The sequence below is a fragment of the Mytilus trossulus genome, chromosome 7 (assembly GCF_036588685.1).
Source record: "Mytilus trossulus isolate FHL-02 chromosome 7, PNRI_Mtr1.1.1.hap1, whole genome shotgun sequence".
Classification (NCBI taxonomy): domain Eukaryota; kingdom Metazoa; phylum Mollusca; class Bivalvia; order Mytilida; family Mytilidae; genus Mytilus; species Mytilus trossulus.
Window position 1 is genome coordinate 64217652 of NC_086379.1, and position 27707 is coordinate 64245358.

The 27707-nt window shown below is 31.2% G+C and overlaps 1 protein-coding gene across 3 annotated transcripts in view; it reads left to right on the forward strand.

Annotated features, from left to right (window-relative positions):
* LOC134725555 (tuberin-like) overlaps positions 1 to 27503 on the forward strand; it is a 51773-nt gene extending 24270 nt beyond the window's left edge. For 2 of the 3 annotated variants that reach the window (XM_063589470.1, XM_063589472.1), the window contains 21 exons: positions 322 to 454; positions 943 to 1068; positions 1481 to 1624; positions 3564 to 3753; positions 4309 to 4402; positions 4699 to 4801; positions 5129 to 5241; positions 5899 to 6057; positions 6813 to 7237; positions 7818 to 7972; positions 8369 to 8549; positions 8917 to 8961; positions 10190 to 10212; positions 10489 to 11046; positions 13191 to 13277; positions 13879 to 14065; positions 16475 to 16614; positions 19530 to 19608; positions 21224 to 21250; positions 23513 to 23604; positions 24257 to 27503. In XM_063589470.1, the coding sequence (XP_063445540.1) occupies positions 322 to 454; positions 943 to 1068; positions 1481 to 1624; positions 3564 to 3753; positions 4309 to 4402; positions 4699 to 4801; positions 5129 to 5241; positions 5899 to 6057; positions 6813 to 7237; positions 7818 to 7972; positions 8369 to 8549; positions 8917 to 8961; positions 10190 to 10212; positions 10489 to 11046; positions 13191 to 13277; positions 13879 to 14065; positions 16475 to 16614; positions 19530 to 19608; positions 21224 to 21250; positions 23513 to 23604; positions 24257 to 24442 (3247 nt within the window). In that variant the 3' untranslated portion in view covers positions 24443 to 27503. The remainder of the gene's footprint in view (positions 1 to 321; positions 455 to 942; positions 1069 to 1480; positions 1625 to 3563; positions 3754 to 4308; positions 4403 to 4698; positions 4802 to 5128; positions 5242 to 5898; positions 6058 to 6812; positions 7238 to 7817; positions 7973 to 8368; positions 8550 to 8916; positions 8962 to 10189; positions 10213 to 10488; positions 11047 to 13190; positions 13278 to 13878; positions 14066 to 16474; positions 16615 to 19529; positions 19609 to 21223; positions 21251 to 23512; positions 23605 to 24256) is intronic. The other variant, XM_063589471.1, reaches the window with a different exon arrangement.
* The last annotated feature ends 204 nt before the right edge of the window (positions 27504 to 27707 follow it).

Genomic DNA, 27707 nt, shown 5'->3' on the forward strand with positions numbered 1-27707 from the left:
TAATCAGAATAGCAGTAATAAAAGTGTCTATGGAATTTACAGTGCAATGGGAGATAACTCTTGAGATATGGTTTTGTTAAATTAGATATTATGATCCTGTTTTTCAACAGCCTATCAGAATATTGATTTGAAACCTTTGAAAGCTAATTACTTTGCAATAAATTTTCTTGTCGTTTTAATGTTCTCTATTTGGGAAATTTTCGTTCAAAGTAATATTTGAAGTCTCTAGTTGAACCATAGAAATTTGCCTTAGTAAATAATATGCATTCTCATTATCTTATGGAAGTGAAGTTATGATCTTTATATGTTGTTTATCTACAGTGAAGAAGATGAAGAGGATCTTCAACCCTGTAGTCCTCCAGAACAAACCAGTAGTGCTGCCTTCTTGTGGTCCCAAGCTGCATTACTTAGCTATGATGAAATATTTAATATGTTCATAGATTGTTTAGAACATGTAAGTTTGTATATTGATAAACGTGCAGTTAATAATGTGTTTAAAAAATAAAAAGCTAGATATTGTGTATTGATTTTTAAATTGAATGCTTTGTATCATTTCCAAAAACTTTGAAACTCTGTATTAGGAGATAACTATATTGTATTTTAAAATTGACGACATCAATTGGTGATTTGATGTTCGCAAATTAAGTTTACTGGCAACTCATTAGTGGAGCCGGTAAACAGGTATTTGCCATATTCAAATCACCAATTGATGCAATTGGAGCTTAAAATAGAAGATCATTATCTCCATTCAAATGAAAACGACAGAAAATGACGTCTAATCATACAATTAAAATCTGAAATATGTAATTATGTTGTCTGATATTGCGCATTCATTTTTACAGTATAAATTCACAATTAAAATTAGTAAAGTTATCCAATCAAAATAAACGTTAAAAAGAATGTTTCAGTAGAATGTACATTTATTTAACTGATTATCTTTAGGACAAAGACTGGCAAGTAATGGAATGTGTATTGGTTAACTTGCCACTGCTACTACAGAACAAATCATTAGTGCTGTCAACAAATCGTAACATGGTAGATGTACTCTGTCAAAAGTTGTGTTCTATGGTAAGTCTACTTGACATAGTTGATGAACATGGTATAAATGGTTAAGCAACCAACAATCAATGGTATATAACTAAGCTTTACATTGATTTAAAGGTAATATCACTGATCTTATGACTTCCAGAAATTATTGGTCATATTAGTAAATATTGGTCTTGTGCTGAAATATTGTGTATAATTGACGACCTGTAAATAGTCAGAACAGGTCTTTAGTATAATCAAGAATAGGTTACCAGTATTTTCAACTAGATATGTCATCGGTTATCATTTATATTTGACAAAAGTGTGGAATTTGAAATTTCTCATCAGACTCATTTATTATTTTGGTAACGATGTTTTGTATTTTATGATTTGCAAAAAAATGACTTATGAATGGTAATATTTCTAAATGTTTATGTTTTATATATTTCTGCAGGTGAATGACAGACAGTTAGGTTTTCCAGAGAAGTTACAGAGTGTACCTCCAGGAAAGTTCACACGGTCAGACTTCCACACCTTTATATTTCCTGTTCTGGTGTCATTAGTATCCTACCATTCTTACCTGGATAAAAATAAACAGGTAGGTCACCACGGCCATAATGTTAATTTTTGTATAATTAGAGACACAAGATAAAAGGACAGTGGAAGCCAAACTTATGAACATGCTGATGCAATATGTATTTAGTATTAGAATTACAACAACTGGAATCAAATATCAAACTTACAATCAAAACTAAACCAACTTAAAAATATAATATGCAAATAGCTTTACAGTGAGATATAAATGTGCTGAATACCCCTTATCACTATATAGTTCAAACCAGAAAAGGTTAGTTAGACAACTTCTTGATGGGGTTAAATGTTATTAATACAAAGGTCATCAATAATGACCTGATGGTGAGAAATTTTTAAAACCAATCATTTTAACTTCCACTGAATTGTGATGTCATTTAAAAGTTATGTAAGTTCAAGAACTTATCCCAACTGAAATGAATAGCAATAATATGAATAAAAGGAACTGCTGAAACACCAATTGTACATACAAATAAATAAAGTACCAAAGAGAAATCAGTTTCACTTTGTACAACTGAATGAAATTACAATTCTACTTCATTTAGATAATAAATAAATAATAATGATAAATAAGCTTTATTTAGTGTCGGCAAGGTATACAAACATAAGCTCTAATGAGCATTTAACCGACATAGATTAAATACTTGTTCTTAGTGTTGTTCTGATGATCGGAATAAGTCGGAAATCAGTTGGTTGGGACTGGCGATGTCGATAATCGATTGGGATTTTGTTCAATCGATTGTCGTTAAAGTTTCCGGACTTTGAGCTTGTCAACTTCCGGTCCGTTTATTGTTTGCATTTCATATGCGCAGTCAAACAATATTAACAAAAAATATCAGTCAATGACAGTAACAATGTCATACATCCTATAATTAAAGAAATAACTAATTTCCTTCTTTATAAACGTGACAAAAAACATTTGCAGATTGATGGAATGGTATTTAAGATTAATAACTTTGTATGAAATACTTTCTTTCAATTCCGGTACTTGTTACTTGAGAGCGTACAAATAATTCTGATTTTAGACAAAATAATTCCGTTGCTTCATTAAAACGTGTTGCAAGTTGCCTTTTATTAATGTGTTATCCATTTGTAGCATCAAAAACGTCATATTCCTTTCCAGATTGCTTGCCAAACATCGTTTACTTTTGTAAATTTTCCGAAATTTGTCCGCCATTTATAAAAATATAACAATCACGAATCGGATACGGTTTAACTATGTAAAAATTCCGCATTCTTGCAATTTTAAGTTCAGACACACGAATGACACAATTGAAAGAAAATAATGATTACAAAAGTAATAAAAGCGTTCTACACGAATTAACAGACATTGGCTTAATACCCATGTTTACTGTAAAATGCAAATGCATTGTTTTATTTTTTTCTGGTATTTTTAAATTTCTAAAAGTTAAAAAAAAAAATTATATATCTTTTCCTAATTTGAAGCATCCAAATGTTCATACAGCTATGTTATTGAATTTTTTTTGCGAGTTTCACCATTGAAATTTAGAAATGTTAGTGTCACTGTTGGTAATTATGAGATAAAATATGTTCAATATGAATCTTGATTCTTATTAATTCATTGTTTTAACTGCTAAATAGATAATTATCAAATGTACTAGAATTATAATTTAGTAGCAATTATGCCAGAATATGAAATGGAAACAAAAGATCAAATATGAATACTGGTATATAAACTCTGCAATGATATGGATATACACATTAGACAAGTACAATGAGACTAAATGCATGATTTCCTTTAAAAAAAAGAGGGCAAGGTGTTATGATCCGATTATAACCGATAGTCGGTTGGTTGCTGTCAACCGATTGTAATAGATAATCGATTGGTAATTTAAACCGATTATCCAACACTACTTGTTCTGATATATGCAAATCCAGAATTAATACTCTTTAAATTTAGAATGTTTAATCTTATCTATTTTCAGAGACAGCTTATAAAGTGCTTAGAGTTTGGTTTGGTATCTAAATGCTCCAAGATATGTACTAATTCCTTGAGAATCTGTACCTTAGAGATGCAGGACGTCATGATGAGACTTTTACCATCAGTTCTGTTACAACTGTCCAAGATCTCGGCCACTGTCCATATGGCAATTCCTGTCTTAGCCTTCCTTTCCAGTAAGTACTGTTACAGCTGTCTAAGATATCGCCACTGTCCATATGGCTATTCCTGTCTTAGCCTTCCTTTCCAGTAAGTACTGTTACAACTGTCCAAGATATCGGCCACTGTCCATATGGCAATTCGTGTCTTAGCCTTTCTTTCCAGTAAGTTATTTAAGAAGAGCTTACCGAAGTTTGAGACTTGTCAATTTGTGAAAAGGGAGCAATTCGTTTTTTGTTTGTTCATTTGTTTGTTTGTTCATCATCTGTCTGTCCTGCTTCAGCTTAAAGTTTTTGGACAAGGTAGCATTTGATGAAGTTGAAGTCCAATCAAGTTGAAACTAAGTACAACTGTTCCCTATAATATGATCTTTCTAATTTTAATGCCAAATTTTAGTTTTGACCCCAATTTCACAGTCCACTGAACATAGAAAATGATAGTGTGAGTGGTGCATACATGCACTATTGACATGTTCTTGTTTATTCATTCAATTATTGTTTAAATAAAATATGCATTTTAAAATGGTTAATATTTTAACTTTTATTGATGTCTTGTATAATTATATTTCGTAGGTATTGTACGTTTACCAAAGATGTATGCCAACTTTGTAGAAGATGAATACATGAGTGTCTTTGCCATAGCTTTACCTTATACTAACCCTTTCAAGTAAGTATGGTTGATTCAGGATCTTACACAAATTTGAGAATGGTCTGAAAGAAGGAGCTTCTTAATTTGGCCTAAAATATTAAATGTTACAAACAATATATAAATTTTGAGTTTAAATGATTTACACTTTGAAAAGATGTGCAAATTTTAAAAAGACTAATAGGGGGAAAATTAATGGTGGTGTTACACCTGCAAGAAAGGGTTTAAAGTGATGTGAATAAAGTTTCTTGAAAAGTAAGTTGGTTTATAGTTATAGTGAATTTTGAATGTAAAAACATTTGTGTTTCTTTTTTTAGATTTAGTCACTACACAGTGTCATTGGCTCATCATATCATAGCCATCTGGTTCATAAGATGCAGAATGCCATTTAGAAAAGGTTTTGTTAAATTTATTCAAAAGGTTTGTAACTTTTTTGTAAAATTTGATTTAAGGGACAGTACTACTGTCCTGTAAAATGTATTGTTAAACTTTATAGCACCAACTCCTTTTGTACTGTTTCAAATGAAATAATGTTATGAAATAATGTTTTTAACTAAAATTTCTCTAGACCATGACACAATTTAAAAATGTTAAATCAACATTTTATTTGTTGGTATGTCTTTTGAAGCCATAGACCGCATAACTGCAAATAAATGGAAAAAAAAATAGCATTATAATTGACAAAAAAAATAATTGAATAAAAGCTGAGCACTTAAATTTATTTATAAGGCAACTATCTTGTTGCAGGGACTTAAAGCAAATGTCCTGAAACATTTTGAAGACAACAGTTTGAGCCATTTAAACCAAGATTCATCAGAAAGAGGTCGATCAGCTACCTATAATGAACCAGCATTTAAAGCGTAAGTATACTTATACATGAAAATTAAAGATTTGACCAATAAGTTTACAATTTACAAAGACTTTTAGCTTTTCAATTGGCAAAAGGATAATGCCATTAATATGGGTCCCTGGGCTAAAAGTCATAAAACTCACACTCAGAAATTTGTCAAAATAAGGAATAGTTTAGCATATGCTCTTGCTGAAATGGTTATAATCCTTAATTTGCATGAAAGGTGTTCCTTTGAAAAAATGAAAAATTGTCTATTTTAATGAAGGACTTCATTTTTCCTTTCTGTCTTATAATTACTTTACATCAAACAGAAAGGTCTGAAGTTAAAACAAAATTGAATGTTACCATCAAGGAAGGCACCTACTGTTGAGGGAAATCTATAGCTACTAGACTTCATATTGACATAAAGTCAAAAGTAAAGCTACCCACTAGCCTAAGCCAAGATCTTTAAAACCATAATATAAAGACAGAAACTGTAAATGAATATTCCAATTGTTACTACTAATTCGAAATAACATTAATTTCATCATTGCGTTTTGTAACCCCTTTAGATGAAATCTGGTGTATTTTTGGTTGAACTTTCATTATTTACAAGAATATTTAACTTGCAGAATATTTAACGGAAAATTATGTATTTTTAATTGATATATCTGTAAAATTATTTCAGCCGTAGAAGGATATCATCTGGTCCAGGTAATTCACCACTGCGTTCTCAGTCGCCACCTGTGGATGATAAGATGTCAGTATTCCATAAAGAACTCACAGAAACTTGTACTGATATAATGTCGAGATATACATTTGCCAACTACAGTGCTGTACCACAGAGGTAATATTGATAAATAGGCCGTTAGTTTTTTGTTTGAATTGTTTTACATTTATGATTTCAGGGCCTTATATAGAAGGCCTTACGGTGACCAATAGCTGTAAATTTCTGTGTCATTTGGTCTCTTGTGGAGAGTTGTCTCATTGGCAAACACACAACATCTTCTTTTTATATAAAATTATGCAATAAATTGTCCTTTTTATACCCCTGCCAATAGGTGAAGGGAGAATTAAGTGTAATCCATGTAATGTCCGTCTTTCCGTGCAGTTGTAAATGTATTTTCACATATTATTTGCAAGCTTGAGCACGGCCCTTCGTGTCATCAGACACATTCTTCTTTTATATTTCAAAAGGATAGATTAAATAACCCAAAATATCTATACACAAACAAATGTGTTTCCATTGGTAACAATTAGTTTGCTCTTGGTTAAAACCCCAATTTTACAAATTTTTAAGTTTATGTCATGATAAGATGTTGATGTGACCAAAATTTCAAAGTAAACATGGTAAACTACTCTAAACCAAACAATAACTTAATACTGGATGAAATAAATTGACAGAGTGGAAAACAGTCTGCTCCCTTTGATCAGAGACAGGACATAGAAAGAGAAATATAGATTTTAAGTAAAAGTTGCTTATACCCTACAGTTTAAAGCAAATAAAATTGTAAACCTATAATCTTAACTATTTTTATTGTATTGCAAGAAGTTGGAAAATAATTTCGGTTTTATATATTTATTTTAATTCACTTTTAACAGGTCACAAGTAGCTGAGTTTTTGTTAAATGGAGGTCAATCACAAACATGGAGTGTTGGTAATAAATTAATTACTATTACGACCAGTGGTGGAGCTGGAACTAAATATAACAGCTCAGGGGTCCTGTGTGATAAGTGTATGGCACATTATCAGCCACAAAGTCAGCCAGCTGAACCAAAGACACCAGTCACTCCTGGCAGACGACGACATAGATCCGCCTTTGTAGGGAGGAGCACATCTTTGATTGACAATTCTAAAGGAAGTATTGATGACATAGGTGTCCAATCAAGACTCTCATTCAATGATGACATGAGTTTGGAAGATGCTCTTGAAGGACAAGATATTGGGGTACAGACTGGGACATCGCTCACAGAACATACACCAAAATCAGGATTCGAAAGTGAAAATCTTGAGTCAATACTTTGTGGTAAGATATAACTTAACTTAGCCAAAATTGAAAAACAAACAGCTGTGTTTTATGATGATATTAATAAAACAAAAGGAAATATTAAAATTTATTTTTAAATATTTCTCTGACGATATACAGTGAACTGAAGCATCTTATTTCTACAGAGATGTCAGAGTAATAAATATTCAGATACTTGAAATGTCTTGAAATCAGGATGGGACCTTTATGCTTTTTAAGAGGACATTTGAGCTTTTTAATAGACATGTTCCCATTTTTATGAAAAAGGTTTTCATACATGTAAAGATAATAATTCTGTTTACAGGTACATTTTGATAGATAAAAAGGGCATATAGGTATATTAAACTTGAAAGTGCAAAGGTCCTTAGTGTTTTGGAGCCCAACTATCCTTTCCTGTAACATGTAAAATTGTGCAAACTTCATGCTGCCTCTTAATTAATCTTGCAATAAAAGGATTGAACAAACTTAGAATAAGAATAGACCGGAATAGACACATGGTGATAACAGTAATAAAGTATATGTTCAATATCAGTCTTTATTATGTTTCATAAATAAACAAGTCCCCATGTGCTTTTTCCAGGGTCAATGAACAAATCAACAGATGGACGGATGTTTAGTAACTACCAGTGTAATTGTTGGTGTACAGGATGGGCAGAGGTATACATCAGATCTCCTAGTGGTGTCATTGGCTGGATGATGAGGATTGAAAATGAAACATCTATGACTTCACTTCAGGTTTGTATGCATCTACATTTTTACATGATGGTTTGAAACCCTACCTTTAAATTTTATTAAATCAAATTGACTTGAGTGTGCAGTTGGCTAGCTTGCTAGTTGAACTGTAAAGTTATTATACTATCCTCCTTTAAGAGTAGACTAGTCTGACAGATAACCAATCTATCTGTCTATAGGACTAGACTACTCCAAAAGGAGGGTAGTCTACCTAACCTTATAATTATTTTACAGTTTGGCTAGAAAGCATGCTAACCAAAGATATTTCCTTTACTTACACACTCAAGGCATTTTGCTGTAACTTGCCTCTGAATGTTTAATAGGGAGCAATAACAAAAAGCTAATGGTTTTAAGTTTTTGTTAATGTTGACTTGTACTTGAATTATATTATATTTTCAGGACCCCCAGTTTCATGACTTCACAATATTATTTGCCAACTTCCGTAATGCCAAACAGCCAGATATAGACAGCCTGAGTAGCAGGATTGATGTAGACAGTTTAGGAGAAGAAGAATATGTGTCACTGTATGATCAACATTTCCCATCTGATCACGGATCTTCAGGTGGATTGTTTGCTGAATGTACGTACTAAATGTATTTATAGCTTTAAATTCAGAAAGACTTCAGTATATTTTGTTTGGTTGGGTATCATATTACACCTTAATGAATCCTATCTACGAATCATTTGTAACATGCTTTTAAGATGATAGAGCCTGCTAATGCAAAAAAAAGAAAATATAGATAAATTAATTTGAAGCTAGATACTTTATTGGTTTTGAAATGTTTTTGAATAAATAAATGGTTTGATTTTTGTGAAACTGATATTTCAGTTCTTGCTTATTACAATTTGTACTGTAGTATGTCAAGCTTTCACAATACTTATATATTTGTAATAGGTGTCTGAAAATTCCTCAGGAAATGAAAATGCATATTAATTATATATTTTAGGTGCTGAAGGCATACAGATATTGATTGATGGAAACAATAAGATAGGTATGTTTTTTTCATACTTTGAGCAAAAAAACCTAAGAGGAATGGAGATCTTGTATTTCTTTTATAAAAAAGAAGATGTGGTATGATTGCCAATGAAACAACTGTCCACAAGAGACCAAAATGACACAGACATTAATTACTATAGGTCACCGTACGGCCTTCAACAATGAGCAAAGCCAATACTGCATAGTCAGCTATAAAAGGCCCTGATAAGACTATGTAAAACAATTCCAGCGAGAAAACTAACAGCCTTATTAATATAAGAAAATGAAAAAAAAACAAATATGTAACACATAAACAAAAGACAACCACTGAATTAGTATTACAGGCTCCTGACTTGGGACAGGCACATACATAAATAATGTGGCAGGGTAAAACATGTTAGCGGGATCCCAACCCTCCCCCTAACCTGGGACAGTGGTATAACAGTACAACATAAGAAGGAACTATAAAAATCAGTTGAAAAAGGCTTTGTTCAGTATATTCCTTGTCAGTTAGTCTTAAGCCAATCAGACTTATTGAACTCCACATCATTAACAGTATTAAGTTAATTACTCAGCAGCTTGATGTTGTTTATAAGTTGTATTTCATGGCAAGAATCCATTTTGTTTGTGTATAAATACAATAGACCACTTTCGAGTTGGTCCTTCACCAATAAAGATAGTTGTCAATTGCGTCCGCCTTTCTGACATAATTTACCAGATAGAGGGGATCGCCTGTATCTCTGCACTATTAATATTCATCAAGAGTCTTAGTGATCGTCATTGTGCAGAATAATCTAAAAATAATGTTTATTTTGTAGGTACTTCATCACAATTCCCTAATGATAGCAAGGTTGATTGTCAATTATGATAATTGAATTTGCTAAATAATTCGTGCAATATAGCATCATAGCTTTCCAACCTCTAGCTCAACAAGGAAACAGTAATTTTGAAGCCCCTAATCATTTTTAACTGAAATGTATCTCACTTGAAAGTTGTCTTTTAGAACAGAGATGTCAAACATAATACCTCATCTCAGTTGACTCACTTTCAGAACCTTACCAATCAGACAAAGTGGCTCACCTACTAGGAAAGTACATAAAAAAATAAAACCGGGAAAGTAGAGAGTCTTATACGTATTGTGTAAATTCTGAAACAAATGTTCCCCCCCTCCCCCATTAACTTGATTGCACTTTATGATAGGTAAACTGTAAAAAAACATGTTTAAAACTTTTTTTTCTTTCCAGAAACAAACGGTCAGGTTGAAAAGGTAAGTTCAGGAAAAAATATTTTTCTACAATTTCAAAAACTACATGTTAAGATTTTTTTTATTAACTCTTTATATATACAAAATATAAACCATTGTCGCTATTAATTTTTTTTTTTTATTGGTATTGACATATTTAAAAGAAAACATTTTACAAAATTCAAATTATATAGTACTAAGTTCATTATATTATTTTAATGCATTTATTACATTGGTAAAGTTGAGATTTGTTAGAACCTCAATTCCTCATTTAAAATTGATTTCAATTTAAATTTTCAGGAAGACACGAAGGACTCAAGTAATCAAGATGAAAGCATTATTTCTATGTTGAAGAGAAGCACATCATCACCATCACTCTTAGAAACAGGAAATAATCACTCGGGTGAAAAAGACCCAATGCCATCCCCTATTGCTGATTCAAATAAACTTTTACATGATTCAGAATCTAATTTACATAAAACAGTGGTTGATGGACCAAAAGTAAAAGAAGATGGTATCAATTTGAACGTGGTCTCAACCAGACCTAGTAATATATCTAAAAGCACAAATATTCTAAGTCCAACAAGTCCAAATACTGTGAACCTTCCACAACTGTCTTTGTCACCAGAAAGTTCTGAATCTTCTGCCCATGATGAGTTGCCAGATTTACCAGCATTTAAGAAACAAAGAGGTCATACGATATCTGTTGTGACCCCTGAAAGAGGCCATGAGGAGAGATCAGGTGGAAAAGATGCTGGCAGGGGTGGCATCAATCCAAGTTTTGTGTTTTTACAATTATACTTTGGAGGAATGTTGCACCATGGAGATGAAATGCCACTTCTACTTCCACAATCTGATGTAAGTTTAAGATAAATGTTAAAAGTTTTTGATCTTATACATGTATATGTGAGTTATAGAAATCGAGGTGAAAAATCTATGCAGCCAAACATTGAATGTATCTAAAGTGACAGCTCAAGAAAGTTGACCTTTAAAAATTATGTTTTGAGAAAAAATATGATTTCACCTGTGTCCTCGATTGGTGCAAATAGTTTGTGTTTTCGAGTTATTGTTTGGTGAAGGTAAACTTATAAAAGCTGGCGCTCTAGATTTGGAGAAAACATTCAAAATAACTAGTGGAACACATGAAATTCACTAAATCATCTCATAATTGCTATCTTTTTGTTAATGTTACCGAAAAGTATGAAATTCATTACCAATATGCTATTTATATATTAGGCCACACAAATTTAATTTCTTGTTCTACGGATTTTTGGACTCCAAAAATTGGGGCGAGCGAGCGATTTGAAAATTTTAATAAAAAAATATTTAATTTGCAAATTTTTGAGGCGAAGCTTAAAAAGTAAAGGCGAGCGATTATAATTTTTTTTTTTGTAAACATAAAATAGTAGGTTTTGACTATATTCAAACTTGATTTATCACTTGTACCTTGACATTTCTTTAATTTATGAAGTATTTTTACCTGTTCAACAAGAAATAATTGAATATTTAAATCTGGTCTATGTATGTGTGACTGACAATGAGACAATTCTCCATCCAAGATTGAAGTCATAATCAGGTTCAGAACAACCCCTTAATGTTATGAATATCCCTTTTATGAGGGGTCAAAATATTAAAGTTATAATATATTTTTTTTGTAAAAACACTTTAAGTACAAAAGGGCTTATATTTTCCCAAAGAACTATAATATTTGGTATTAAATGGTCAAAACATGTCCAAGAATTTTGTAATATTCCTGGACTTTAACCATGTTAACACATTTACTTTAACAGTTTAATATTATTCAAAATAAGTGGACCCCTCCCTCTTTTAGAAAAGTTGTTTAAAATATAATGTATTTCTTCTCTTTTTGAGTAAAATTTTCTAAGTTGTCAAAGGTTTTGTATAGTAGCACTGTACAAATCCTTAGTATTTCTATTTTCTTTTCTACAACAGACTGAACAGTTAACATGGTAAAATGACCCCTTCAAGGCCCTTGTCTGAGGGAGGGTTGGTCCCAACCTGATAATAACAAACATAGGTCAAAGTACGGCCGTTTACACAGTGCTTTGATCAAGACCAACCAGCAAGCTATAAGGGACCGCAACTTAGTATTGTACACATTCGAACAGGAAAACCAACGATCTAAATTATATTTCCAAATAGGAAAATACCAATGAACCACATCAACAAACGATAACTGCTGAACGACAGGTCTCTGAATCAACCAGGACAGGTGCACAAACCAGCAGCAGATATGACCGTCACCATACATTATAATTGCAGTTGAAGGCAAATCCTTCAGAAGTTCTTTGTACTTTATTTTAACAACGAACATTTTTTTTAAAGGGAATATAAGTTAGGGGGAAAGAAACCAACGTTTTGTTCTGTACTGGTATTTCTATTTATATCGGAGCACTCCCGCTTGGAATAAATTGGTTTTATGCAGCCTGAAGCAAATATTCTCGCAGATATTTACAGTGTTGTGGGGTGCTGATAGGTTTAAAATCGTTATATAAAGGTTAGGCTGTGATTTTTAAAAAACAAATGTTGAGATCTTTATATAATATTTACAAAAAAACGGTGCGGGAAATGGACATGATTTCATTTCCAAGGCCCCTCATGGGGTGTCCTAGTAATCACATAATCACCATTTTTTTTGCCAATATAATCACATAATCATTAAATATTTGCTTATCTTTAGTAATCAAATAATCATAAACTAAAAATACAGTCCTAGGTAATCAAATAATCATGAAATATTTGGCTTAATAATCAAATAATCATTAAAAAAACGGCCAAGTAATCACATAATCAAAAACCCCATGAGGGCCCTCATTTCCGGATGCGGGAAGCGGGAATATAATAAAAATAAAAAAAATCTGTTTTGAAAAAAATAGGCGCGGGCGGGTCCGTCGAACAAGGAATCAAATTGGTGTGGCCTTAGCATAGAAAAAAGAAATTGTGTGAATCATAGAATATAATTGCAATCATTATAATTTCAGGTAATGAAGAGAGCCATTAACAATCTAGATAGAATCTACCCATTTGCCACCCATAAGATTGGTGTTGTTTATGTTGGTTCACGCCAGGTATGCCTCTATAAACTGAAAAATATAACCACATTTACAAAAAAAAACCCACTATATATATCATTCTAAACAGATATATCATGTTCTTTATGGGTATTTTTCGCAAATACCCCTCAAGAACATGATATATCTGTTTAACTACACCGAATGTTAATGTACAAAAATGCATTGATGATTGTGACGTTACAAGTGTGCAGTCAGATAGAGTATTTTTGGCCAATACCACGGCAGAGAAGGTAAAAAAGGCATATCCTTTTGGCAAATACCCTGGTGGCGTTAAAAAATGAACGGTATTCATTTGATAACAGTAAATTGGTGAAAAATACGCTGGCTATCAACCAATCAAAATCCAGGATTCTTACATAAGGTGTTATTAATTTGAAAAATTCATACCATAGTGGGCTATAAAAGGCTCCAGCATAAAACAATTCAAACAAGAAAACTTATCACCTATTCTTAACAAAACAATTTTTCAAAAAGACATATAACAGATAACTACCACTGTTGTACATCAAAGCTGTTCATAAAGTTATATATATACGTAAAAATGTAGATATAGAAATTGAAAATTGAAATTATTGCTATTGTTATTGTTTTGCAGACAAAAGATGAGAAAGAAATATTATCAAACCAATCAGGGTCAGAGAGATATATCAAATTTTTACAAGGTTTAGGACAATTAATACGACTACATGATTGTGATCCAAACAAAGTTTACATTGGAGGGTTAAACAAAGATGGCAGTGATGGACAATATTGCTATGGGTGGCAGGATGAAACTTTACATGGTATATATATATATAACAAGTCAAAAAGGGTACAACATCACAATTAAAAATAAAAATATTCTAATATTTGTATATTTTATAGTTATTTAATGGTGATGTTGTACCCTTTTTGACTTGTTATATATTATATTTTGTAGTGTACAGAATCATATTACATGATCCATCGCCCTGTAAGATTGATTTATTATGTAAGATTTATTCAGTCATTTTATATATATATATATATATATATACAACTCGTCTAAACATCAACCCAACAATGTTAGATCTGTAAATTTGCTTTCGCAAATTTTTGGTTCTTCCCTCGCCGGGATTCGAACCCATGCTTCTGTGATATCGTGACACCAAATCGCCTGCACTGCAGCCGTCCCGCTAGACCACACGACCACCTGGGCTCTCAAAAAAAGAGCTTTCGGTGGGCATATGTTACCTTTCCACGTCAGTTTTAATCTAGCGGCGTACTACAGTACATGATATATAAGGCATGCAGATGTTATTGTTACAGATCAGCTAAATTATCTATAGGAAAGGATCCTACAAATTAATGTAAGATACAGTCACAGAAAATAATTATATTCATAAGTACGTCTGAGTCAGTGACAACCCTACAACAGATGTATCCATCGGATCGCCATCAATGATGGTGATACATAGCTGTGTACATAATGTATATACAACTTGTCTAAACATCAACCCAACAATGTTAGATCTGTAAATTTGCTTTCGCAAATTTTTGGTTCTTCCCTCGCCGGGATTCGAACCCATGCTACTGTGATATCGTGACACCAAATCGCCTGGACTGCAGCCGTCCCGCTAGACCACACGACCACCTGGGCTCTCAAAAAAAGAGCTTTCAGTGGGCATAGGTTACCTTTCCACGTCAGTTTTAATCTAGCGGCATACTACAGTACATGATATATAAGGCCAGGGAAGAACCAAAAATTTGCGAAAGCAAATTTACAGATCTAACATTGTTGGGTTGATGTTTAGACGAGTTGTATATACATTATGTACACAGCCATGTATCACCATCATTGATGGCGATCCGATGGATACATCTGTTGTAGGGTTGTCACTGACTCAGACGTACTTATGAATATAATTATTCTCTGTGACTGTATCTAACATTAATTTGTAGGATCCTTTACTGTAGATAATTTAGCTGATCTGTAACAATAACATCTGCATGCCTTATATATCATGTACTGTAGTACGCCGCTAGATTAAAACTGACATGGAAAGGTAACATATGCCCACCGAAAGCTCTTTTTTTGAGAGGCCAGGTGGTCGTGTGGTCTAGCGGGACGGCTGCAGTGCAGGCGATTTGGTGTCACGATATCACAGAAGCATGGGTTCGAATCCCGGCGAGGGAAGAACCAAAAATTTGCGAAAGCAAATTTACAGATCTAACATTGTTGGGTTGATGTTTAGACGAGTTGTATATACATTATGTACACATCCATGTATCACCATCATTGATGGCGATCCGATGGATACATCTGTTGTAGGGTTGTCACTGACTCAGACGTACTTATATATATATATATATATATATATATTAACTTGATATCAGGAAAATCATTCCTATAAATATTCATAACATTATTGCTATAGAAAAATAAATAGATGTGATATGATTACCAATGAGACAACCGTCCATCTGAGTTCAAATTATGAAGATAAAAGCAATAAAAAGTAACCATTTAACAATGAGTAAAACTAGTGCTGTATAGACAGCTGTAAGACTTGTATTGTATAGTCAGCTGTTACAGACTTGACATGAAATATTTAAAACAATTCAAATGAAAAAACTTAATTCTTGTGTTTTGTGTTTTGTAAGCTAACACTTGTTACTTATGGTTCTGATCAAAGTTGTAAATGTTGTTAATAATGTTAGATGATTTACTGTGAAAGTACTTTAATTCATGGGTATCAATTTTCGTGGTTTGACCAATATTTACATGTTCGTGGGTTTTTAAATTTATGGAATTTAGTTTTCTAAAAAAAGTAAAAAAATAAAGCCTTTAGAAATGAAGGTTACAAATAGTCTGGATTAAAGGAAATTGCAAAGTTAACATTGACCTGTGTAAATCATAGTGACAACACTAATTAATCGAAGGTAAAGTGATCAACAGATTAAGGACCATCAAAGGTGTTAATTAGGCCATAAATATGTCACCTAAACGTGTCTATAATAACATTGTCAAAAAATTATATTTTATTTCGTTGAACACTTAAATTCGTGGATTGAGTCATCAACGAAAACCACGAAAATTGGTACCCAATGAATAAAAGTACTTTCACAGTATATTCAAACTCTTTTTCTATTGAGCTGAGAAGAATAATGTAGAACTAAAGAAATTAATAAAATCAATTATGAAAGATAAATTTTGTTCCATTTATTTATAGTGATTTATCATGTTGCTACCCTGATGCCAAACAAGGAATCTGACCCTAATTGTAATTCCAAGAAACTACACATTGGTAATGACTATGTTACTGTTGTATACAATGATAGTGGGGAAGATTACAGAATTGGAACAATAAAGGTAGGTAACTCTGTAATGACTGTGTTACTGTTGTATACAATGATAGTGGGGAAGATTACAGAATTGGAACAATAAAGGTAGGTAACTCTGTAATGACTGTGTTACTGTTGTATACAATGATAGTGGTGAAGATTACAGAATTGGAACAATAAAGGTAGGTAACTCTGTAATGACGGTTGCCATTGTACTATTGGACATGTTGACAGCTTGCCTGTAGAGAGGTGTAAGGAGTTTATTTTCAATACAATTGAAAAACATTATGCACTATTAAAATAGCTTTTAAGTAAAGAGAATGAAAAAAAAAAATTCCATCGCTACAATGTGTTCAGGGCCATATACTGTAAATTCAGAAATTATTGCGTGCATTTATTATTGCGATTTTGTCATTTTACACTTGAATGCGATTTTAATTTTTAGACGACCGCAAATTTTGAAAAAAATTTCGTCGTATATTGCTATCACGTTGGCGTCGTCGTCGTCGTCGTCCGAATACTTTTAGTTTTCGCACTCTAACTTTAGTAAAAGTGAATAGAAATCTATGAAATTTTAACACAAGGTTTATGACCATAAAAGGAAGGCTGGTATTGATTTTGGGAGTTTTGGTTCCAACATTTTAGGAATTAGGGGCCAAAAAGGGCCCAAATAAGCATTTTCTTGGTTTTCGCACTATAACTTTAGTTTAAGTTAATAGAAATCTATGAAATTTTGACACAAGGTTTATGACCACAAAAGAAAGGTTGGGATTGATTTTGGGAGTTTTGGTTTCAACAGTTTAGGAATAAGGGGCCAAAAAAGGGCCCAAATAAGCATTATTCTTGGTTTTCGCACAATAACTTTAGTTAAAGTAAATAGAAATCAATGAAATTTAAACACAATGTTTATGACCACAAAAGGAAGGTTGGTACTGATTTTGGGAGTTTTGGTCCCAACAGTTTTAGGAATTAGGGGCCAAAAAGGGACCCAAATAAGCATTTTTCTTGGTTTTCGCACCATAGCGTTAGTATAAGTAAATAGAAATCTATGAAATTTAAACACAAGGTTTATGACTATTAAAGGAAGGTTGGTATTGATTTTGGGAGTTTTGGTCCCAACAGTTAAGGAAAAAGGGGCCCAAAGGGTCCAAAATTAAATTTTGTTTGATTTCATCAAAATTGAATAATTGGGGTTCTTTAATATGCCGAATCTAACTGTGTATGTAGATTCTTAATTTTTGGTCCCATTTTCAAATTGGTCTACATTAAGGTCCAAAGGGTCCAAAATTAAACTTAGTTTGATTTTAACAAAAATTGAAACCTTTGGGTTCTTTGATATGCTGAATCTAAAAATGTACTTAGATTTTTGATTATTGGCCCAGTTTTCAAGTTGGCCCAAATCGAGGTCCAAAATTAAACATTGTTTGATTTCATCAAAAATTGAATAATTGGGGTTCTTTGATATGCCAAATCTAACTGTGTATGTAGATTCTTAATTTTTGGTCCAGTTTTCAAATTGGTCTAAATTGAAGTGCAAAGGGTCCAAAATTAAACTAAGTTTGATTTTAACAAAAATTAAATTCTTGGGCCTCTTTGATATGCTGAATCTAAACATGTACTTAGATTTTTGATTATGGGCCCAGTTTTCAAGTTGGTCCAAATCAGGATCTAAAATTATTATATTAAGTGTTGTGCAATAGCAAGTCTTTTCAATTGCACAGTATTGTGCAATGGCAAGAAATATCTAATTTCACAAAATTGTGAAATAGCAATTTTTTTTTTAATTAAGAGTTATCTTTCTTTGTCCAGTATAGTAAGCAAGAAATATCTGCAAGATTTTTTTTTAATTGGAGTTATCTTTCTTTGTCCAGAATCAACTTAAATCTTTGTTATATACAATATACAATGTATATTCACTTTTTACTACCAACTGATAAATTTAAATAATCTTTACCATTCAGTGATAACAAGCAGTTTTTTTACATCTTAATATTTTATGATGTATTTAAATGAGTAGTAATTGTTGCAAACTCCATTAGAATATTTTAATTGAAATTAGTTTTGGAATAAGGGAAAGGGGGATGTGATTAAAAAATTGGGTTCAATTTTTCTCATTTGAAATTTCATAAATAAAAAGAAAATTTCTTCAAACATTTTTTTGAGAGGATTAATATTCAACAGCATAGTGAATTGCTCTAAGAGAAAACAAAATTTTTAAGTTCATTTGAATACATTCATTCTGTGTCAGAAACCTATGCTGTGTCAACTATTTAATCACAATCCAAATTTAGAGCGGAATCCAGCTTGAATGTTGTGTCCATACTTGCCCCAACCGTTCAGGGTTCAACCTCTGCGGTCGTATAAAGCTACGCCCTGCGGAGCATCTGGTTATGATTTTGAGAAAAGTCATGCTTAATTCAGTTAAAATATTACAAAATGCGAGTTTTAATTTTTGTGTTTATGACTCAGTCGCATTATTCGCAATAATAAAAACCTCGCACTAATTTCTGAATTTACAGTAGTCTTCTCCTTATCTGCCATTCAGCAACAAACAGTAGTACAGACTTGTTTTTATAAAAGTCTTACATATATTGGGCTAATTTTTAGTATGGAAGTCTACAATGATGAGGTACAGATCTAATTTATGTTTGGTTGAGTTTGTGCTGAAATTAGAGGCTTTGGACTTTGAAACTTTCATGAAAATAACAGTTGAACAGACTGTCATTCTCAAATTTCCATTGTTCTGACACATCTTTTTTGCATGCAGATATTGAAACAAACTATAGATTCAATCTGGTAAATCTTAAAGATAATTATTGATTTATTTTAAGGGTGATAAGTTATATGATTAAACAGCTGAATGAAGGGGTAAATATTGTCTTATTAAAGGTTCTCTTTTTATAATATTTAACATATTTATTTGGCTTCTATATACCATTTCAGGGACAGTTCAACTATGTTAACATTGTGATCAAGCCATTAGACTATGAAAGTAATGCTATAACATTACAGGCCAAAGAAGGTAAGTTTAGCCATTTTATTAGTTGATTTATAATCAACTTGACCATTTTCTGACTGACATAACTGAGGGTTTGGATTGGGTTAACAAAAAAGAGAAGAATGGACCTAATCTACAAAAAAAGATGGGAAAAAAATGAAAAATTGGTTAAACAAATAAAGAATAGTAAATAAACAGTTGCTTAGATACAAATGAGAGAGGATAATTTGCAAAAAAAAAGATGAATTATGAATAAAAAATTGCAGAATGAAGCATCCCTTATCCAGACCCTCATAACTCAGACTAATTATAAATTACTTCTGCTGTAAGCTAGGCAGCAATAGATACTATTTTATATACATTCTATGTGATATAGAATTAAACAGTATATTGGGAATGTCTTTTACAATATGCATGCAGGGAAGGTTAGTTTGGCTTCTACTTATATAAAAGCACACTTCATTGTCATTTTAATAGTTAATGAATCGTTTCATACTTTAGATCACATGCAGTAATATGAAGTTTTGCATGCAGTATTCATCATTGCTCATATGATAGAAGTATCATAATTTTGGGAATATAAAGTTATGGTGTGTGTTTTATGGAACCTCTTTCCTGGATTCATTTATACACAGCAAATCGTTACCTAAAACATTCATTTCTATTGGTTTAAAATTTAAACTTTTATTTTGGGATTCGCATGCTGCTTTCTACTATAAACTTTATTGATACTTATTAATTTTACGTCACAATTGAAGGAAATTAAATAAATGCAAATTAACAATTGTTCTCAATATTGATTTTAGTGTTGAACTCCACCAGAAACCATATTGTACACCAGATATATATAACAGTGGAACAGTAACTCTTATGGTCCTTATGATATCTTTTTGACAACATGCTGACCAATTATGAGATGAAATTGTATGCTAATTGTCAAAAAAGCATTACAAGGGCCAAAAGAGTTACAGTTTCACAGCCTCATACCACTTTGCCAATTTTCACTTCTTGATTTGCTGTCACTCATTGTGACACATTAATGTAATTTGTTTTCTTTATTGCCACCATTTACATTTATAAAACTGCTAGCTTTTGATAATTTTACAAATCAAAGATGGTATTACACTTCTATAAGTGTACATGTATAATTCATCATTTAATGTTATTTGGCACACATGTTAAGATTTACATGTACCAGCATAAGAGTTTGATAAAATTCTACCATTCAAGAATTCCTCTAAATTCATTCAATAATATTTTACCATTAAATTACAGAACAACTGACAGGTTCAAGTCACCTTGACCTTCTTGTTCATGGTTCATTTGTCAGTATTCTGTTTTCCTGATTCATTTTCTCAATTCTAAATATTAAGTATATATCTTTTGACCCTGATTTCATGTAGTTTGTTTTGAGTCTCATATCATAAACAGTGCAGTACAAGCTGATAGAAAGTAACAAAAAAGATTTGCAGTTGCTTTAAACTGCTTCTGGTGGAAAGATTTTATCAATTAATAAAATGAAAGTAACATTTCTATAAATTTAATATTGTTTAAACCCTAGTTTTTGTTTATAAAGCTTTATGGTGATCTGTGCATGACCTATTTGTGTGGTTAACTAATACAATGTTTTGTTTTATAGTACCCTTTCAGGACAGTATCACAACAGGTACTTCTGTGTATGACTGCTTTGCTGTAACGCTTTATCATATTTATACCTGCTTCTATTTAACCAGGCACAGATTCAAAAGAAACTGGAAATTTTATTTAACAAAACACATGAATTTAAATGTTCAACATAACTTACATTTTCTTAGGCTTAAATTTTATTTGGCTAAATAGTGAAAAAAACATTCATGAAAACATACACAATTTTCCCTATATCCACAAAATAAGTGAATCCAAAGTTTTTCTTTTCAGTTTGAAATCTAATATTCACAAATATTCACAAATATACAATTTGACTGGAAAAATGTTCTAAAGAAAATTTCATATTTCAATCAAGTCTCAATATTATCTCAATTTGGATCTGTGCCTGAACATTTGGCTCATTTATACTTAAAAAGATAATTTTAACTGGGAAACAAGATGTACTTTTAAGTAATAGCTAATAAAGCAATATGTGAATAAAAAACTGTCTATAATACTTGTCAATTAAACTCGTGTTTGAGGAGCTATTCAAATTTATTTTGTGCATCATTTGTCAGTATGGAATTTATTGTTTTATTTATAAATGGGCCATTAGCTGCAAGTTTAACAACCTTTTATTTTCTTGTGATCTTCGTACATGCTACTCTTAGCTTGGATTAAAAGGCTACAGGAAATAATGTTAAAAAAATATTTAGTACACATAAAATCCGGGAAAAATTAGGAAACGATTACCAAATATTTAATGTGTTAGTCTAAAAACATATCTTTTTGGTCTATTGTATATGCTATATGGATGAGTTTTAAAAAAAAAAAGGCAAACACAATATTGATACTTGTTTACATCTAGTTTATCACCTATTTTGAAATTACTTGATTTACGAATATAAAGCATATTCAGGACAAGCCATTATAAAGGTATGTCGGATAATAGATGGACTAAAAGAAGGCACAGAGCAAAAAAAGGCACAAATTGATGTTATAAAGTAAATGCATTTCTTACAATGAATTAAAAAGCCCTGATTCTAGGTTCATTGGTCAATGACTAGGCTAATGTTGCAGCAATGATTTAAAGTATCACTGAGGGCTATGACACTTACAACAGATGTTCTTAACAATCGTTTGTTATGTAAAATTTTCTATTTTGCACACTTCAATACAAACAAGTGCCTAGCTCATGAGAAGATGGTTGTATGCTGTGCAAATTGTATATGCATCACTTTTTGCTACATTATCAACTACCTTGTCTGCTTTGTCCATGTAAATTTTGGACAGCTTGCATAGCATATCTAATGAAAAGAATTCATGACAACCAATATAACAAAGACAGTATTAATAAAAACATATTATACCCGCTGAATTTTTACAGGAAAATAAATTGTTATGCAAAGGCCTAATAATTCATCACATCCAGAAATTTAAAAGGTAAAGAGGTTCCTATTGCTCTTGTAGCCTCCAAAGGGCCTCAGTTTCCTTGTTTAAATGTTTAAATGAATATTAAAAAAATGTACAAAGAAATGTAAAGATAAAGAAAAAGTTTCCTCAATATAACAAGTTTAGATACATCCTGCTTTACTATAGGGTGAAGGACCTTTATTTAAAGATTCCTTTTATTGTAAACTAACTGTAGGTCTTTTATGACTCAGTCTTATATATAGATAATGTGAATGCTATGGTCATCTTTAGTATCTTTATCTAACCATACAATTTAATAAAAAATAAAGAAGTGTGTTTGTAATTAGATAGCAGCACCTTGAATACTTCACACTTGTTTTCCTTGTAAATAAATCCTGACTTAGACATTTAGTTTTTAACATCCAATAAAGACTTGTCATTTAGATTAGAAATATTGAATTAGTACACTATGCATTTTACAAATATGTAAATATATTTCTTAATTTTATATAATAGCAGGCACATGTCCAATGACCTGGTCAGATGAATGTATTTTATGGTGCTTTAAGTAATTGAGCTTTTTTGGTGCACAATTTTATTTTATATTTTATATTAAAAGATAAAAACTGTTTGGACATCTGGACAACTCTACCAACATCAGCTTATTTTGGTCAATATAAAAATAAATGTTTCATTTATCATTGCCATCAACTTACCAAGCTTTTCACCAACTCATTTACCATGGATTACAACTTCAAAAATATTTGATCATGCATTGCTGTTTATCATTGACATATGAATGCATAGCCCACCAAATATAACATTTGAATAAAAAATATAAATACAAGTGTAAGTATATACTAAAAATATTTGTTTGATACATTTTCAGATATAGCTGAAATTCTTGGTCACAAAGATACTAAAGTGATTTCTGATCAACATTTATCAGACTTAGTAAGACAGATTGCTGTAAATTGTAATGTAAGTATACATGAATATCACCATTTATAGACTTTACCCCCCTCCCCCAATCCCCATATAAGTATAATGTATTGAAGTTTGAGTCACAAGGGAGACAAACATATTTTTAAGACTGTCATGTTATGGGTAAATTTAAGAACATGTTTTGGACACCAAACTTAACATTGTTGAGATGGAAAAGTTTAAGCAATGGATTTCAAATCTTTGACACTTTAAAAATCATGCACCCATTATCCTTTAATTTTATATTCTATTTTTATAATGAATCATAAAATTAATGAAGGAAAAAACAGGTCATGTTGAATATGGCAAGAGATTATGCCTATGTAAGTTTCCTCCTAACATGCACTGATACAAATAAAATGTAGACACCACTTGTCTTTACCATTAAAATGTATGAACGAACTTAAAAAAGTTGCTGCATAAAAATAAGTTACTTGAAGGGAAGACAGATTTGATCTTTAACAGAAGAAAAATATATTACATCAGATCAGGTTGGTGCTGTATTTGTACTGTTAGGACAGTGACTAGTTTTGTGGTAGGGCTATATTGGGACCTTTATATGTTAATTTTAAAGTGTCAATTTATCAATTATTCCATACTTTATATTCTATATGGAGAAGACTTCATTGTTTAATTATTTCTTAAACAGTTAGCCTCATTAGTGCTACAAAGACAACAGTCCAACCCAGAGGATCCTTTTGCTAGTAATCCACTGGAACGACTACGTCAAATAAAGAGGATTAAACAGAAAGCCTTACTAGAGTTAGGACTACAGAACCCAACAGAACAAGATCACAAAGGACAAAAATTAGATGATTTTACTGAATTTGTTTAGATTATTTAACCAAAAATTATTGATGATTTTACTGAATTTGTTTAGAACATTTCACAAAATTTAGATGATTTTACTGAATTCGTTTAGATAATTTCACAAAAATTACATATTATTTTATAGGTAGGATATCCATTGATCTTTTTTTAGAAAAAATCTATCAGTATCACCACAAAATAGAAATTTTGATGAATGTAACTGAATTGCTGCTCAAGTAAAAAAGTCAAGATCTCTTCTATAGATTAATATCCTATATCTTTATGTATACAAAATATATAATACATTCCCAGTCAATGCATAAAATAATAATGAATTACTTAAAAATGTTTCATTTAATGTGAGAGGGTGTAAACACAGAATTAAAGTTACATTGCCTTATGTAAAAATGTATTTTTTTGCTTCAAATCACCAGTAATAATTGTGCATTATAAACACATTTTTAAGAAAGGAGAACAGTCATTTAAAATGCCAACAAAAAGTGGCGTAAATATGGCTTAATAAAAACTTTTGTAAATGAAATCATAGGATGAAACAGAAATATTCTACAATATGTGATAACAGTCACAAAGGCATTTTAAACCAAATGGACTATAAGTTAAAAGTTACATAATAAGTATTTGATACCAGATAAAGGTATGAAAAAACATTTGTTTGAATGATAGATGTTTGCTTTATGCCACCTCAGCAGAAAAATAAAGTTATATTTTCTGGTGACCATTTTTTTTTGGTTAGTAAATTCATAATTTCGAGCATAATTATATTTTTTATTTTATATTAAACTTCATTAAAGTAAGATTTTTTGTATTTTGAGTGATGTTTTTACATGATTTTGGAAGATTCTTAAACAATAAGATGAACAATTGCAAACAAAAATATCTCTTCTTGTAGCTGGCAAATTTTTTGAAAAGGATCTCTAAGTACATTTTATCTAGAAAAGATTAATGTATAAGTTTTATGTGAATTCCCTATCTTAAAGCAAAAGGGTCTGTACTAAATGTGTTGAAATTTGCCTTAAAAAAATACTGCAAAGTAAAGTTTTATATCAAAAGGCTTTCTTGAAGTTCTTGAATCTATTGTTACTGTGTAATAACAGGTTGATTTATGATTACTATTTTCTGTCCAATGGACACATTATGTTGTTTACTATTTGTTTGCTAATGAACTCCTTTCTCAAAGGAACTTACTTTATACAGATATGTATGAAGCTAAGAACGTGATGAGATTGTAGATGGTGCATAACATAGTGTTAATTAATCACTATTTGTTTTTTGTTTAAAGCTTTATATATTAATTCTTCTTATAGTTTCTCTTTGACTTTGAACATTAATTGCTATATAAATTTGCATGATTTATATTTTAAAACTGATTTTGTGTATTAGTGTGCATATTTCTATTTATATATGATCCTTTCTTTCTTTCTAAAACTGATAGGTAGATACTGACAAAATCAAGTTTATTATTCTTTCATATGAGATGATTATAACATCTAGGATAGTGCAAACATTTTTATAGTAAATCTTTATTATCTTATCTTTAAAAAATATGCTATAAAAGTCTATGTCTATGCTCTATTGATCTGCAATAAATGGCAGTTGTATCTTGAAAAGGTTGGGAATAGCTAAAGCTGTTTTTGAAAGTGCTGGGTAATTTTATTTCATTACATGAATGTATTATTAATGTTTAAATGAATGCCTTTTTATATCTTTCCAATTTAGCAAAAATATCATTTAAAATCTTCTTCATAACCTTGAGGGTAAAATACAGTAAACGGGCTGCATCCAAATTTGCATACAAATTTTTTCTTGTTGAACCTTAATTGAAAATTAAATTTGAACATTTATTTAACAAGCACATAAAATCTATGAAACATGTTCTTTAATTTGACTTAAAATCAAATCTCTAATAACCAATGCATAGATTTTTCTGGGGAAAAATTATATGTTGTTGATACTTTAATTTCCATGTTAATGTTGACTGATCAATAAAGAAGCAACAGTTTATCACTGCTATGCCTGAAATTTTTAAGCAAGTAAAAGTTAGGTGACTGTTTCATTTTTAGCTCACCTGGCCTAAAAGGCCATGTGAGCTTTTCTCATCACTTGGCGTCTGTCGTCGTCGTCGTCGTCTGTCGTCGTTAACAATTTTTCAAACATCTTCTCCTCTGAAACTACTGAATGGATTTGAATGAAACTTACCATGACTGTTCCTTAGTATATCCTGCATAAAATGTGCGCTTCGATTTTTGATCCGTCAAAAAACATGGCCGCCCTTACTTAAAATAGAACATAGGGGTCAAATGCAGTTTTTGGCTTATATCTCAAAAACGAAAGCATTTAGAGCAAATCTGACATGGGTAAAAATGTTCATTAGGTCAAAATCTATCAGCCCTGAAATTTTCAGATGAATCAAACCAACCATTGTTGGGTTGCTGCCACTTAATTGGTAATTTCAAGGAAATTTTGCAGTTTTTTGTCATTATATTGATTATTATTATAGATAAAGATAAACTGTAAACAACAAAAATGATCAGCAAAGTAAGATCTACAAATAAGTTAAAATGACCAAAATTGTCAATTGACCCCTTAAGGGGTTATTGTCCTTTAATGACAATTTTTCACAATTTGTTCATCATATTTGCTAACTTTAAAAAATCTTCTCCTCTGAAACTACTGAATGGATTTGGTTAAAACTTAGCATGATTGTTCCTTAGATTATCCTGCACAAAGTGTGTGCTTTGATTTTTGATTCGTCAAAAAACATGGCCACCATTACTTAAAATAGAACATAGGGGTCAAATGCAGTCTTTGGCTTATATCTCAAAAATGAAAGCATTTAGAGCAAATCTGATAAGGTAAAAATGTTCATTAGGTCAATATCTATCAGCCCTGAAATTTTCAGATGAATCAAACAACAAATTGTTGGGTTGCTGCCACTTAATTGGTAATTTTAAGGAAATTTTGCAATTTTTGGTCATTATCTTGAATTTTATTATAGATAAAGATAAACTGTAAACAGCAAAAATGATCAGCAAAGTAAGATCTACAAATAAGTTAATATGACCAAAATTGTCAATTGACCCCTTAAGGGGTTACCGGTATTGTCCTTTAATGACAATTTTTCACAATTTGTTCATCATATTTGCTAACTTTAAAAAATCTTCTCCTCTAAAACTACTCAACTAAATTCAACCAAACTTCAACTGAATGATCTGTAGGGTGTATAAAAATAAAGTTTGTCCTTTATTTTTTATTTCGTCAAAAAACATGGC